This window comes from Squalius cephalus (genome assembly GCF_949319135.1).
Source record: "Squalius cephalus genome assembly, chromosome: 17".
NCBI lineage: Eukaryota > Metazoa > Chordata > Actinopteri > Cypriniformes > Leuciscidae > Squalius > Squalius cephalus.
The window spans coordinates 20,552,071-20,565,213 of record NC_137138.1 but is presented as its reverse complement, the minus strand read 5'-3'; the positions used below and the strand labels follow the sequence as shown (position 1 = coordinate 20,565,213).

Below are 13,143 nucleotides of genomic sequence, written 5' to 3'. Positions count from 1 at the left end.
ATATGGTTGGTAAATATGATCTGGTTCATTAATTGTATATGGATTCATTTGTGGACTAATGTAAATTCTGTGCTTATCCAGATCATATTAAGCAACACAGCAACACTTTGTACTTATTAATTTTAGAAGTCCAGGTTTAGAATAATTACGCTGAAGAAACAAAAATATGTTTCCCCAAAACATACAAACACACTTTTGCACACAACCAAAAAAAATAAATAAAAAATAAATAATAATCAGACACAGCAAACACAAACTCATCACTGACCTTTCCAAAGAAACACTCCTTCCAATGGGTTTCACCTGTTGTCATGGAAACCAAAGCTCTACAATAAGTATTTAAAACTTGTAGTTGTCGACATACCTGTTACTAGGCATATTTGGATTGAGGTGTTCATTAAAACACTAGTTGTCTTCAGTTTCAGTCTTCACTTCCCTTTTCGATTCAAGAAATGAGGTTGGACTATGAAGGTAAAATAGTAGCAAAACTCGAGAGCACGTAGATGTGAATTTGAGAACTTGTACAATAAGTATTCGTACTTGTACATGAACATTTACACTCACAGCTCCAATGTGAAAACCTGTCAAATAAAAATCTGAAGTTGAATGTTGAAATTTGCACTCGCATACAAGAGTCACAAACCTGTATTCTGAATCTGAAGCTGCAGACAAGTAGACACAAATGTGTAAAATGCCATTCACAAAAATACAATGACAGACAAACTTGTAATATATATTTTGCGTTTAATCTTACATTCACATTCGCAGTACTACCTCAATTAGGCACTTGCAACTTCTCAAATCTGTCACTGCAATTTCAAATTTCGCGCCTTAACTTTTGCTACTCTTTTCGCGATATATCAGGTGCAAAACTAACTTGTGCACTTGAAACTCAGAGGCGGTGAGAGAGAAAGGGGGGCGGGAGCGGGGGGGTTTCAAAGGAGCCGTTTTATTGGTTGGCACCTAGCCAATGAAATGGGACTTTGATGATGTCAAGAAACGTGCGTGCACTGAAACGCTAACATGGCTTAACCGCCTCTGAGTTTCAAGTGCACAAGTTAATACAGGTTTGTGACTCTTGTATGCGAGTGCAAATTTCAACATTCAACTTCAGATTTTTATTTGACAGGTTTTCACATTGGAGCTGTGAGTGTAAATGTTCATGTACAAGTACGAATATTTATTGTACAAGTTCTCAAATTCACATCTACGTGCTCTCGAGTTTTGCTACTATTTTACCTTCATATTGGACATCCACAGAACATTTTTATTTCTGCCACCAACATGAAAATGAGCAGAAAATTTGAAAATCCAGATTACCAAATTTTCCTAATTGTAGATAATCTTCATGCTCTTTATTCTGACACTTCAATTGTGTGTGTGCCAGAAATCTACTGGAAATTAACAGATGATCCTCTTTGCCTAATGAATTCAACACTAATTTTCTGTTTTAATTGTATGTCTCTACAGTGGACAGACCTTAAAAAGCCATTTTAACCATTCAGGGTGTGATGTTTTCAACCAAAACAGGTTTACATGTCATGTGCTGCTTCCCAATTCACATACTATCCATTCTAAATAGCATTTGGAATTAGTGTGCCCCAAATCATAGTATGTTGAAATGAGTATTCTAAAGATACCCGAATGGTCTACTATTTCCGTACTAAGTGCAGATCCGTGCACAGTCTAACGGCTAATATTACCCACAACCCATTGCATTGGACAAGGATTTGATTAGAACTACAAACACAACTAAAACGTGTTTTAAAAAACTACAAACATGGCGGATGTGTAAGAACAACGGTTAAGGGGTTTGAGTGATTAATAATCAGTATCAAACTTAACACAAAATATGTATTCAATGTTATCCATATTATATTTCATCTGCAACAACACAGACTTGTATAAAGATACGTTTGGTCATTAACCTTTAAATACATCATTATGCAAACACACAACTGGAAGATAAACCTGCTACAACATTTCTCTCAGATACGGTAGGAAATTAAATGAAATCGAATGTGGAGGATTTTAACTGTGACAAGATGATTGACAGCTGCAGTTTAAAGGGTGACAGAATGCAAGTAACTAATTGACAGAACGCAATTACGACTAGTGCTGGGTAGTAGTAACTGATTACGGTACATGTAATCCGGATTACATAATCAGATTACAAAAATGAAGTACTTGTAATTAGATTATTTTATGTTTTGAAATACTTGTAATCAGACTAAAGTTACTTTTTTATTGATTACATGATTGCATATTATTCACACAATGTAAATCATTCATAATTTATTGATTCTCCTTATTCTTCTTTTCCATGTTTTAAATTTTCCTTTCTTAAAAAGCCTACTGATTATATACGTTTAGAAAGTCTTCTAATTTTGTAAAATCGCACACACAGACCAGCCACTAGTCAGTTGGCTATAATTACATGGAAAATTGAGAGGCAACAAAGCATCATTTGACCACTACATTCAATTTATAGAGATCATTTCAGATTTAAGGAGTGTTTTCTCAACATTTCAGCATTGTATTGAATCAACTCCTGTGGAACACATTAATTACTACAGGTATATGAATTGTCAAGCTGTAAGTCGTTTAACCATGCATTGCTATGTAATTGGAAGGCTTTTGTCTTTAAAACACATTTTTATTAAAAGTTGTATTATTTTAAAATGAGTTATTTTCATTTTAAATTTTTATGATTTATTTATTTATTAGCTTTTCATTAAACACACAAACCTCCTGCAGTTCCATCATGTAGCCCATTCTGGGAAACCCTGACTTAATGCAATGTTTAATGCATGTTGTTGATAAAGAATGGAATAATATATATTCTCTTGGTTTTTTTTAATGGTACAATATTATTCTATTTAATTCAAAGTGATAAATGATTTAGGTCAAAAGTAATTTAAAAGTAATCAGAAAGTAGTCAGATCATATTACCTAATATGTGTAATGTAATGGATTGTTACTAACTACAATTTTTGTCATGCAATTTGGAATCAGTAACCGACTACAATTTGTAAGCACTAAGCAGCTCTGATTATGACAAAGTAGTACTGTATATCCCAAAGCTTGCCTACTATTTTGCAACACACTCATACACTCTTTCTTCATAAAAAGTACATACTTTTAGGGCATAGTATATTCAGTATATTCTTTTTTTTCCCCAACTTTAAACATTGTTGCTTAGATAATGTAGAAATAACGCAACAGAGAGCAATGCAAATTAATGATATAACAAAGACTTAAAGTAAACAGAAACACTTTTTCCCTTTGTGATTTAATAATTCATGCATGAATGAGGATTAATCCGCATGCTCATATTATGCAATCATCTTTGGCCAAACTTTGTTTTCCCATTTCACAGTTGATAATGCTACAACTTCTCATACTGTAACACGCGCAATGACTCCCGAGAGCTGAAGTTTGTATCCATAGACTCGTTAATGGCCTGTGTGACAGTTCACCACAAGAACTTAAAAGAGTGCAAACAGCACCACGGGGCTAACTGTTGCATTTTAATGAGGGCTCCTTCTCTAATCATTTAGCTGTAACCTGCCAGGGACATGAACCCAGTGTCTGTAAAAGTAACCAAGGCTCAGCAAACAACTGAAGACGGGCAGATCTGAGCGAGGACACTTGGGATAGGGAGCCCGGGAATGGTGGCAGGGCATTTCTTTGGCGCTGGCGAGCAAGAGAGTTGACCCGTGAATGGTAACAAAAGCGAGTGGTAATGAGTGTAAGTGTTGCCTGAAGGTGCCGTCTTTATCATATCATCATGCCACGCTCTTCAAGCAAATGGTGGCTGAACACGATGCCTCAGGACTCACTTCTGCGGCTTGTCACCCAGCATTCTCTTGATCAAATCCAGCTCTTGTCGTCCCTATTAATTAGCTCCCACAGTGGAAATTCATTAGTGGTCTGCGCCCTGCTGTGTTGCTGGGTTTATTTCAATGAACACAACTACACACACAAATGGAGAAACTTCTTTTCTCAAACGTGGCGCATTAAAATAACCCACACAGACTTGACGTGCTCTTCAGTCTCGGTAGGGGTGGAGTTTAAGGGAAAGGGATTCAATATCTGCCCGTGGCACTGAAAGAGAAGTTCAGAACAGAGAAGAAAGAGAAAAACAAAGATCAGTGGGCCGCCACAAGGTTGTTTGAAGACTGCATGGCTCATAGCAGTGGTGGAAACAATGTGAACGATTCTTCTGAGAACGTCCCGCTGTTCCCAGCGTGTGCGCACGCCGACGCTCTGGTGAATGTCTGTCACAGCGGCAACACGGCCACCGACGCCGCCCACAGGCCAAAATTGCTTCCAAGCGAAACTTATTTTTTTAAATGCATGATGTGACTCAGGTGTCCATTACCTGAACAAAAGGATCCATGTCACCAAGAATGTAAGACGCTGGATTTGGACAGCAGGTGGCTGCGAAAACGCGTCATTTTGGTGCTTGTGTACTAATTACAAACACAGCTGCACACAAAGCAGATGCTCTTGTCTGGATGAAGATTATTCAGAGAAGCAGCCATCTGAGAGGGTGTGGACCATCGAGAAAAGATTTAATTATGGCAGTAAAAGAAGTTTGATTAAGTGGGAAACCGTGTGTATATGGTGATTCGTTCTTTGAGGAAGGTGAAGATGAATGCAAAAAAACTGAGTTCAGCAGTGTATATGTCTCAAATGCATATGGGATACTCACTGTTGGTCATTCGCAATTGTGTCTATATTGCTTTATTTCTATTGCATAAATAACTGTCATACTCTCAAAAACCGTTCTCTATTTTGGAAACTGTCCACATTGTTCACATTGTCCACGCTCATTTGAAAGAAAGGGCAAAAGCAATGGAGGAGTTGAACTTGTCAAAATTGCTTTTTACTGTTTTCAGTGTCTTCAGGGTTTGAGTCTTTCGCTGCAGTCTCGAGAGGTTTTCGTGGTGGAGAAATCAACCACCATTCCAAACAAAAAGACTCAAAGTGCCTTCATAGACACACCGAAGATCCTATGAAAAGTCCCTAGGGGTGTATAGCAGCCACTGGCACCTTCCACAAAAGATGGTACAGGGCTTGAAAATCTAAAACATGGTAATAGAAGGGGTGTGATTAACTGTCATAAAATATTATCTGTCTACTGCAGGAGGTCAATCTATAATAATGATCTATAAATAAAAATAATAATAATTTATTTTAATTATAATTGTACATATAATAATTATCCTGGGTTCCCATTCTATTTTTACGAAACATGGGGTTTTCTCCGATCATTTTTTTACCGGTCCAATCAGCGAACAGAGGGAGTGGCTGAGAACGATGACGTTGAGGTCGTGCGCTAGTTTGAGTATAGGGTTACGTCACGACCAAACGTTAGCGATTGGTTATGGCAGATCCAGAGTGACTCTGGGCAGATCCAATAGTTTTAAACTTCAACAGAGTACCCGCCTACAAGGAAGTTAACGCTTATCAATGGAGAGAGGCCAGACTCTCTGTACAAATGAAATGTACGAGAGTCTGGTAGAACCAGGCTAGTTAAATATTGGCTTTCTATAAAAACTTCCTTTTTTTGAATTTCAGGTAAAACAGAGGTAATGGTTTTTGGCCCCTCTGTTTCTCCAGGAAGTAACAAGATCGCTATTGGTTATCTACAAACTTTTGTTTCTTCTTTTGTGAGGAAAGGGTGTGAAGTTTAACAATTCTCTTAAGTTTAATAAACATATTAACTCATCTCCGCTTGCTTACTAAAATTAAGCCGTTACGATCTGAGAAGTCTCTGGAAGTTGCAATCCATGCTTTTATTACGACTAGGCTGGATTATTGCGACTCAATCTACTATGATATATCTAAGTCTCAAATTTCTCATTTACAAGTGGTTCAAAATGCAGCTGCACGATTTCTGAAAGGATGTAAAAAATGTACGCATGTCACTCCCCTTCTGCAAGATTTACATTGGTTGCCATGGTAATTATAGAATTGAGTTTAAAATCCTATTACTTGTCTATGAATCTTAACATAATCAAATGCAGAGCTATCTGTCTAACTTACTGCACCCCTATAATCTCTCACGAAGCCTAAGGTCTGAAGATCAAAACTTACTACAAATTCCAAGAATTCGCTTAAAGTGTCAGGGTGATAAAGCTTTTTCTGTGGCTGGTCCCACTTTATGGAACAGCCTTCCAGACTACAGTACATTAGGGCTGCTTCTACTTTATCTGCATTCAGATGTAGTCTTAAAACATTTCTCTTTTCATTGGCTTTTAATTAATCGTATTAGTCTTGTTTTGTTCTTCTCTTTTTCCTTTTATCTGTTATCTTGGCCATTTATTTTTTATTGTACAGCACTTTGGTCTGCTTTGTTGCTGTCATTAAATGTGCTTAAGAAATAAACGGAACTGAACTGAATTATAATATTTTAAATATTTGAATGTATTTTATATATATATTTAGAATTTTGCAACCATGTCACCAAAATTTAGGACACTAACATTGTAAAGTTTGGGGCCACTATGATCTTTTGCTTTGTTTTGTTTTGTTTTGTTTTTTGAAGAACTTGATACTTTTATTCAGCAAATATGCATTAAATTAATTATTTACACTTTACAATAAGGTTTCATTAGTTAACATTAGTTAACTACTTTAGTCAACATGAATTAAGAATGAAAAATACTTCTACAGCATGTATTTATGTATATTAAAGTTAATTTCAACATTTAGTAATACATTGTTAAAATCAAAAGTTGTATTTGTTAACATTAGTTAATGCGCTGTGAACTAAACAAACAAAGCTGGATTTGTATTAACTAACATAAATAAAGATCAATAAATACTGTTACATTAACTTAAGTTAACTAATGAAACATTGTAAAGTGTTACAAATTAATCAAACATGACACTAAAAGACATGTATAATGTTTCACACTACAATAAGCAGCAACTGTTTTCAACACTGATAATAATAATGTTTCTTGAGCACCAAATCAGAAGATCAGAAAACAGTTATTTTAAAATGCAATAATATATCACAATATTACCGTTCTGGTGAGTGTGAGAATCTTCTTTCAAAAAAATATAAAAGTGTCTTAGTACCCCAAACTATTCAAGAATAGAATAGAATAGAATAGAATAGAATAGAATAGAATAGAATAGAATAGAATAGAATAGAATAGAATAGAATAGAGTTCATGTGTTCAGATGTTATTGTGTAAAAACAACCACTAGCAACATCCAGTTATTATATTATATATTTTAGTTCTCACTTCAAAGAACACAAGATGTATTGCTTTAAGTCACTGAACACCAATTTGAACCCTATTTTTGCAAACGTCCATTCTCTATGTTAAATTCTCTGACTGTGTGAGAGATAATCAATACCCATGAGTTCCCCTTTCCAACATCATCATCATCATCATCCTGTCCCTCATCCCACAAGCACATGTGAAGGCTCACAACAGGAAGAAGGGAAACAAAACTGGAACACTGCTGGCAATGCGTGATGAGACGCACCTGGTGCTTATTGCGTCTCGCCGCAGGTATCATAAATCCCACATTGTGCCTTCCCTTTGCACAACCTGCTTCCATTACTGCATGTGGTGGCCTTGATGTCCAGGAATGGAGCAGCAGAGCTGGGCCGGCTTTGAACGATGACTGCCTGTTTTCAGCCCCTCTAGATCAACTGTACTTCCCTTTTCTTCACATTTGCTCACCTCAACAAGGAAATCTTGCTTCTTTGTTTGTTAGTACCCCCTGTAGTTTCACATCTCCTCCCTAAACACTTTGCCCCATTTGCTTCCTCTGTTTGGTCTGATTTTCTTTTCTTTTTCTTTTCTGTGTGCAATAAAAGCCTTTCTGTAGCGTGTAACCTTTAATCTCAACATTTTGGAGAATGTGCAGTTCTGTTTCCAAACACTAACCAAAAAGTTTACTTTTTCATTTCGCCCTATCTTTGATATCGCTGACTCATTATGATGATAATAAAAATTAAATTAAAAGAATAAAAATGTTTAAATTCAGAAAACTGATGATTCTAATAATCCACTTAAAATATGTTTTGCCACGCTTCAGCTGCAAAAGCTGAACACCAGTAAACTGAACTGCTTTGCTAGCAGGTTAATTAGCTCACTCAAAATCATTCAATATATATATATATATATATATGTGTGTGTGAAGAGTTCAGATGCAAAAACCTCTAAGTGCCATCTGAAATTTTCTGAAATTTTCTAGAATGTTCATTTTTATCAAGCTCGTATATTTAAGTTCAGTAATTTCACTTAAATGGCAATTAATAGGTAATTTTCATTGCTATTTAATTGAAATTACTGAACTTAAATATACGAGCTTGATAAAAATGAACATTCTAGAAGAGAATTTCAGATGGCACTTAGAGGCTTTTGCATCTGAACTCTTCATATATATATATATATATGTATGATCAATAATCTGTATCCAAAACATAAATCTTACAATACAATTTATATTTGCATAGAAAATGCACGGGTGAACATCAGTTATGTGCCAGAATATGTAACTCAATGTGAATAGAGTTTGCTTATCGAGCAAACAGGTCAGTGGATGATGCGGTCAAAATGGGACTGCAATATATCCTGCAACACCTGGACAAACTAGAGACTTATGCAAGGATTCTGTTTGTGGTCTTTAGCTCAGCCTTCAACACCATCATCCCAGAACTCAAGTTCACCCAGTTCTCTGTTCTAAAGCTCTATTTGTCAGTGGATCACCAGCTTTCTGACAGAGAGACAACAGCTAGTGAGACTGGGGAAATTCACATCCAACACCTGCACAATCAACACTGGCGCCCTCCAGGGATGTGTGCTCTCCTTACTGCTCTTCTCCAACAGCAACGCCAACGACTGCACTGCCAAAGACCATTCTGTCAAACTTTTGAAGTTTGAACTACCATCATCAGCCTCGTACACAATGGTGACGAGTCTGCATATAGGCAGGAGGTTGAACAGCTGGCTGTCTGGTGCAGTCATAACAACCTGGAGCTGAACACGCTCAAAACAGTGGAGATGACTGTGGACTTTAGGAGAAACACCCCAGCACTACAACCACTCACCATCATGAACAGCAATGTTGAAGCACTGGAGTCATTCAGGTTCCTGTGCATCGGCATCTCTGAAGTGGGTCAATCATATTTGCTCTATTGCAAAAAAGGCAAAAAAAAAAGCACTTCCTTCGCCAGCTGAAGAAGTTCAACCTGCCACAGGAGCTGCTGATGCACTTCTACTCTGCTGTCATTGAGTCTGTCCTCTGCACTTCCATAACTGGTTTGACTCAGCTACAAAATCAGACATCAGAAGACTACAGAGGACGGTTCGGGCTGCTGAGAGGATTATTGGTGCTCTCCTACCTACCCTCCAAGAACTGTATACATCCGGAGTGAGTAAAAGAGCTGGCAAAATCACTCTGGATCCCTCACATCCAGGCCACTTCCTCTTTGAACTGTTGCGGTCTGGTCGGCGCTACAGAGCACTGAGCACCAGAACAGCCAGGCACAAGAAAAGTTTCTTTCCCAAGGCAATCTAACTCATGAACAGGAAAATGTTCTTCCAACTGTGCAATGATAAATTTGTGCAATATCACTTATATTTATTTGACAATAACCTACCTTTTTTATTTAATTCCCTGTCAATTCTATTCTACTCTGCTGTATATACAGTAAAACACCTGTACATACAAATGTGTCTATTTATGTTTATTTATATTTTCTATAAACATATGTGTATCTTTTTCATGTATCTCTTTTCTTTATTTTTTATTTTACTATCTGTGTACTGTTGTTGTCTCTGTGTACTGTAGTATAATTACCATCGTATACTGCTTTTATTTCAGTCCATATCTTTACAAAAACAGTTTTCACACACTACCGCACAAAGGTTTGGGGTGAATATTACTTTTTAATGTGTTTCTGCTCAGTCTCTTCTGCTCACCAAGGATTCATGTATTTGATCAAAATACAGTAAAAACAGTTACATTGTAAAATATTATTTAAAAAAAAAGTAAAAAAAAAAAAAGATTTGCAAAAATATTTCTTATTATAATAGGATTAATGTTAAAAACAGTTGTGCTGCTTAATATTTTTGCATATGAAAACTTGATATATCTTTTCTTCCAAATTCTTTAATGAAATGAAAGTTCAAAAGAACAGCATATATTTTCAAACTTTTGTAACATTATAAATGTCTTTACTGTCACTTTTGATCAATTGAATGTGTCCTTGCTGAAAAAAACAAACTGTGAACGGTAGTGTGTTAATAAATGTTTATGCGTTTTTTTAAATGTGCAAGTTTGTCGTTTTGCATTGTTAACTAAATATATTATTTTTATCAACTAAAATGATGTAATTTCAGTACATGTATAATGGACGTAATTCACAAGACATTTCCATCAAAAGACAAAAACTATGACTAGGCCCTAAAACAAAATTAAATGTAAAATGAACAATGAACAATGATATTAAGATAAGTTTTTTATTGAGTAGTGACTAGTTTTCAATTATCTTTCTGATGAGACTGATAAAAGTCACTTGTAGCTTCACCAATAGTACATCCATACAGATGTCTCTGAATTCAAACACTAATGTCTGGTGCTTGTAATATGAAAAGAAGAAACTACAACTGCGTTGTAACATTCAGCGAAGAGCATTTTATAAATTTGACCCGATAAATGAATAAATCGGTACTTGTCATTGGCAAGTTAGACATGCTGGCAATAAAGTCTTGTTATATCAAAGACAAAACGCCACTTGAGATCGCAGGCATTGAAATGATTCCTCTTTGGTCTGTAAATTGCTTTGATCTCACCAATGCAGTGAATACAGTCTTCAGAAAATGCACTGGCTTTACACATATTGACGCCTCAGTGTTGAGAATCATATAAATAGTCCTTATTCAATGATTCAATAAGCTCAATTTCACCTCCCAAAAAACTGAAGGCCTTTGGGGAATGAGCAATGAGAACATTTCATTTAGATGTCTCACTGAACCGGCATTCATTGTTGTAACTAATGTCTAACCAAATTACAGATTTTCCACTTAATTTAGATGCACTACCCTTCTGATAAATCTCTAATCATCAGTGTCTTTTCATTTGTCTCTTCATTTGTTTTCAAGTGTTTTTCTCTCTCTCCTACCTGATTCTTCATCAGTCTTGTGTTCGTTTTCAGAGTCGGTGAGAGTGAGAACCGAGTGGTCAGGACTGGACAGGCAAGAGCTGCGGCGGGACTTGAGTGGCTGCCCGCTCCACAGCTGGACGGCGCGCTCAGGGGTCATGACCCCCTCAGGGTCTGAGTCGGCGTCGGATCCGGCGCTCAGAGCGTATCTGTCCTGCAGCAGGCTCATATTGGAACAATATACACTGGATGACGGTGGAGGCTCGCACATGCCCAGATCAGCCAATGCGAAGCTCCCTGTAATGAGAATACAAGTATTAAATAAAAAAAGAAGAAAGTGTGTGTGGCTGCAAGGCATCTCTGACTCCTAAACGAGTTGGATGATTCTGACTAAGAACTGGCTTTGCTAAATTACATAATGACAACACAATCTTCATTCTAGCAAGTCTTCATTTTAGTGTGTAAATTAATTTAAGCTCTGTATTGTCCCAGTCATCTTCATTCAGTAAAGCAGTGAAAGGAATGAATTTAAATTATATTAAGGTGGGACAAAGACTACTGGCTGTTTTTACACCTATAAGAACAAACGTATCACTATACTAACCATTTCAATTCAAAATATAGGAAATGTGTGTGTGTGTGTGTGTGTGTGTGTGTGTGTGTGTGTGTGTGTGTGTGTGTGTGTGTGTGTGTGTGCGTGCGTGCATGCGTGCGTGTGTGCGTGCGTGCAAAAAAATATATTTTAGCTTTTAAATTATATTGTTTTATTTGCATATTTATTTAAACTAATTATTCAATGTATTTAATCTATGCCCTTAGAAGAAAAGTTTTTTTTAAATCTTTTAAAAGTTTCAACATGTCCAAACTTGTAGCATATATAAAACAATAGATATATACAACAGATATATGAATTCAGTTCATTTACATATGAATTAATGAGGGGAAGACTAGGCATTAATGAGATAAACATTAAAAGGACAGGAATATTCATGAATTAGGAAGATCCACAAATATGTGCACTGCATAAAATCACAGCCATTAATGACTTCAAACTAATGACTCACTATTACATTAGAGTGATGCAAAGCAGGAAACCACCAATCTTTAATAATAATTTCATAAGCAGCTAAAAACATTAAGCTGAATGTGCATTGCATCCTACTACTCAGCAGGTTGGAGGAACATTTTGCAAAAACAACCTATTGAACATTTGCATTTTGCTCAAATATGGGGGGAAAGCACAGTCCACATCCACATAATACGTTTGCACGACACAATATTTAATGAGGGTCGAGTAAACAGAATAGAGGGCACACAAGGATTTAAATAGGAGCAGGAGGTGTTGGGGGGTGGAGTCTCATCCTGCACCAAGACATACCAATGCAGTGCATACCTGAAACGTAGTAACCAACGGCAATCGGGGCCAGCTCCACGTAAGCTGTAAGAACAAAATGTCCCTCCATCATCTAATAACATCACCCGCAACACAATGCAAAAGTTGCATTGTGCACAACAAACCTGCTCCGTATAGCAGAAACTCCCTGGCTGTTTTTATGTGTGGAAAAGTCATGCGGAGCTTTCTGCCTCCCCGCTGTTGTGTGTCTATTCCAAAGGGAAAAATCTTCCAAGGTGTAAATTTGAGATAGTGTCTAACTGAACAGCCAGAAGGCATTCTAGAAAAAAAAAATATCCCAGAAGACACACTTTATAAAGAAAAAAAGGCCAAAAACTCAGCCTCCTCCAGCGCCCTGTCTGTTTAGACACAATTTCCCCCTTTTGCTCATACACCCTGGACATTAAAGTGAATATCCTTTTTCACCAGGTGCTAAAATCCGAGAGAGTGGCAAGGTCATTTGTTGAGGGAGGGGTTACCATGGCAACATAGAATTTTTCACATGCCGTCAGGTACAGTGAAGCATTTCGGAAAAAATCTCTTTTCACTTCAATCATCTCTTTTCAGGCCTCAGACACGCCCTGATTGACAAAGAGTCCTGCTGTGATGG

At 36.8% G+C, this 13,143-nt stretch overlaps 1 protein-coding gene across 2 annotated transcripts in view; it reads right to left on the bottom strand.

Moving 5' to 3' along the window:
• Window positions 1-13,143, bottom strand: part of tenm2b (teneurin transmembrane protein 2b) — a 253,318-nt gene that overhangs the window by 175,337 nt on the left and 64,838 nt on the right. The window contains exons 3-4 of one of the 2 annotated variants that reach the window (XM_079898743.1): window positions 12,534-12,578; window positions 11,162-11,437 (exon numbers count right to left, since the gene is read on the bottom strand). In XM_079898743.1, coding sequence (XP_079754869.1) covers window positions 11,162-11,437; window positions 12,534-12,578 — 321 coding nt within the window. The remainder of the gene's footprint in view (window positions 1-11,161; window positions 11,438-12,533; window positions 12,579-13,143) is intronic. The other variant, XM_079898744.1, reaches the window with a different exon arrangement.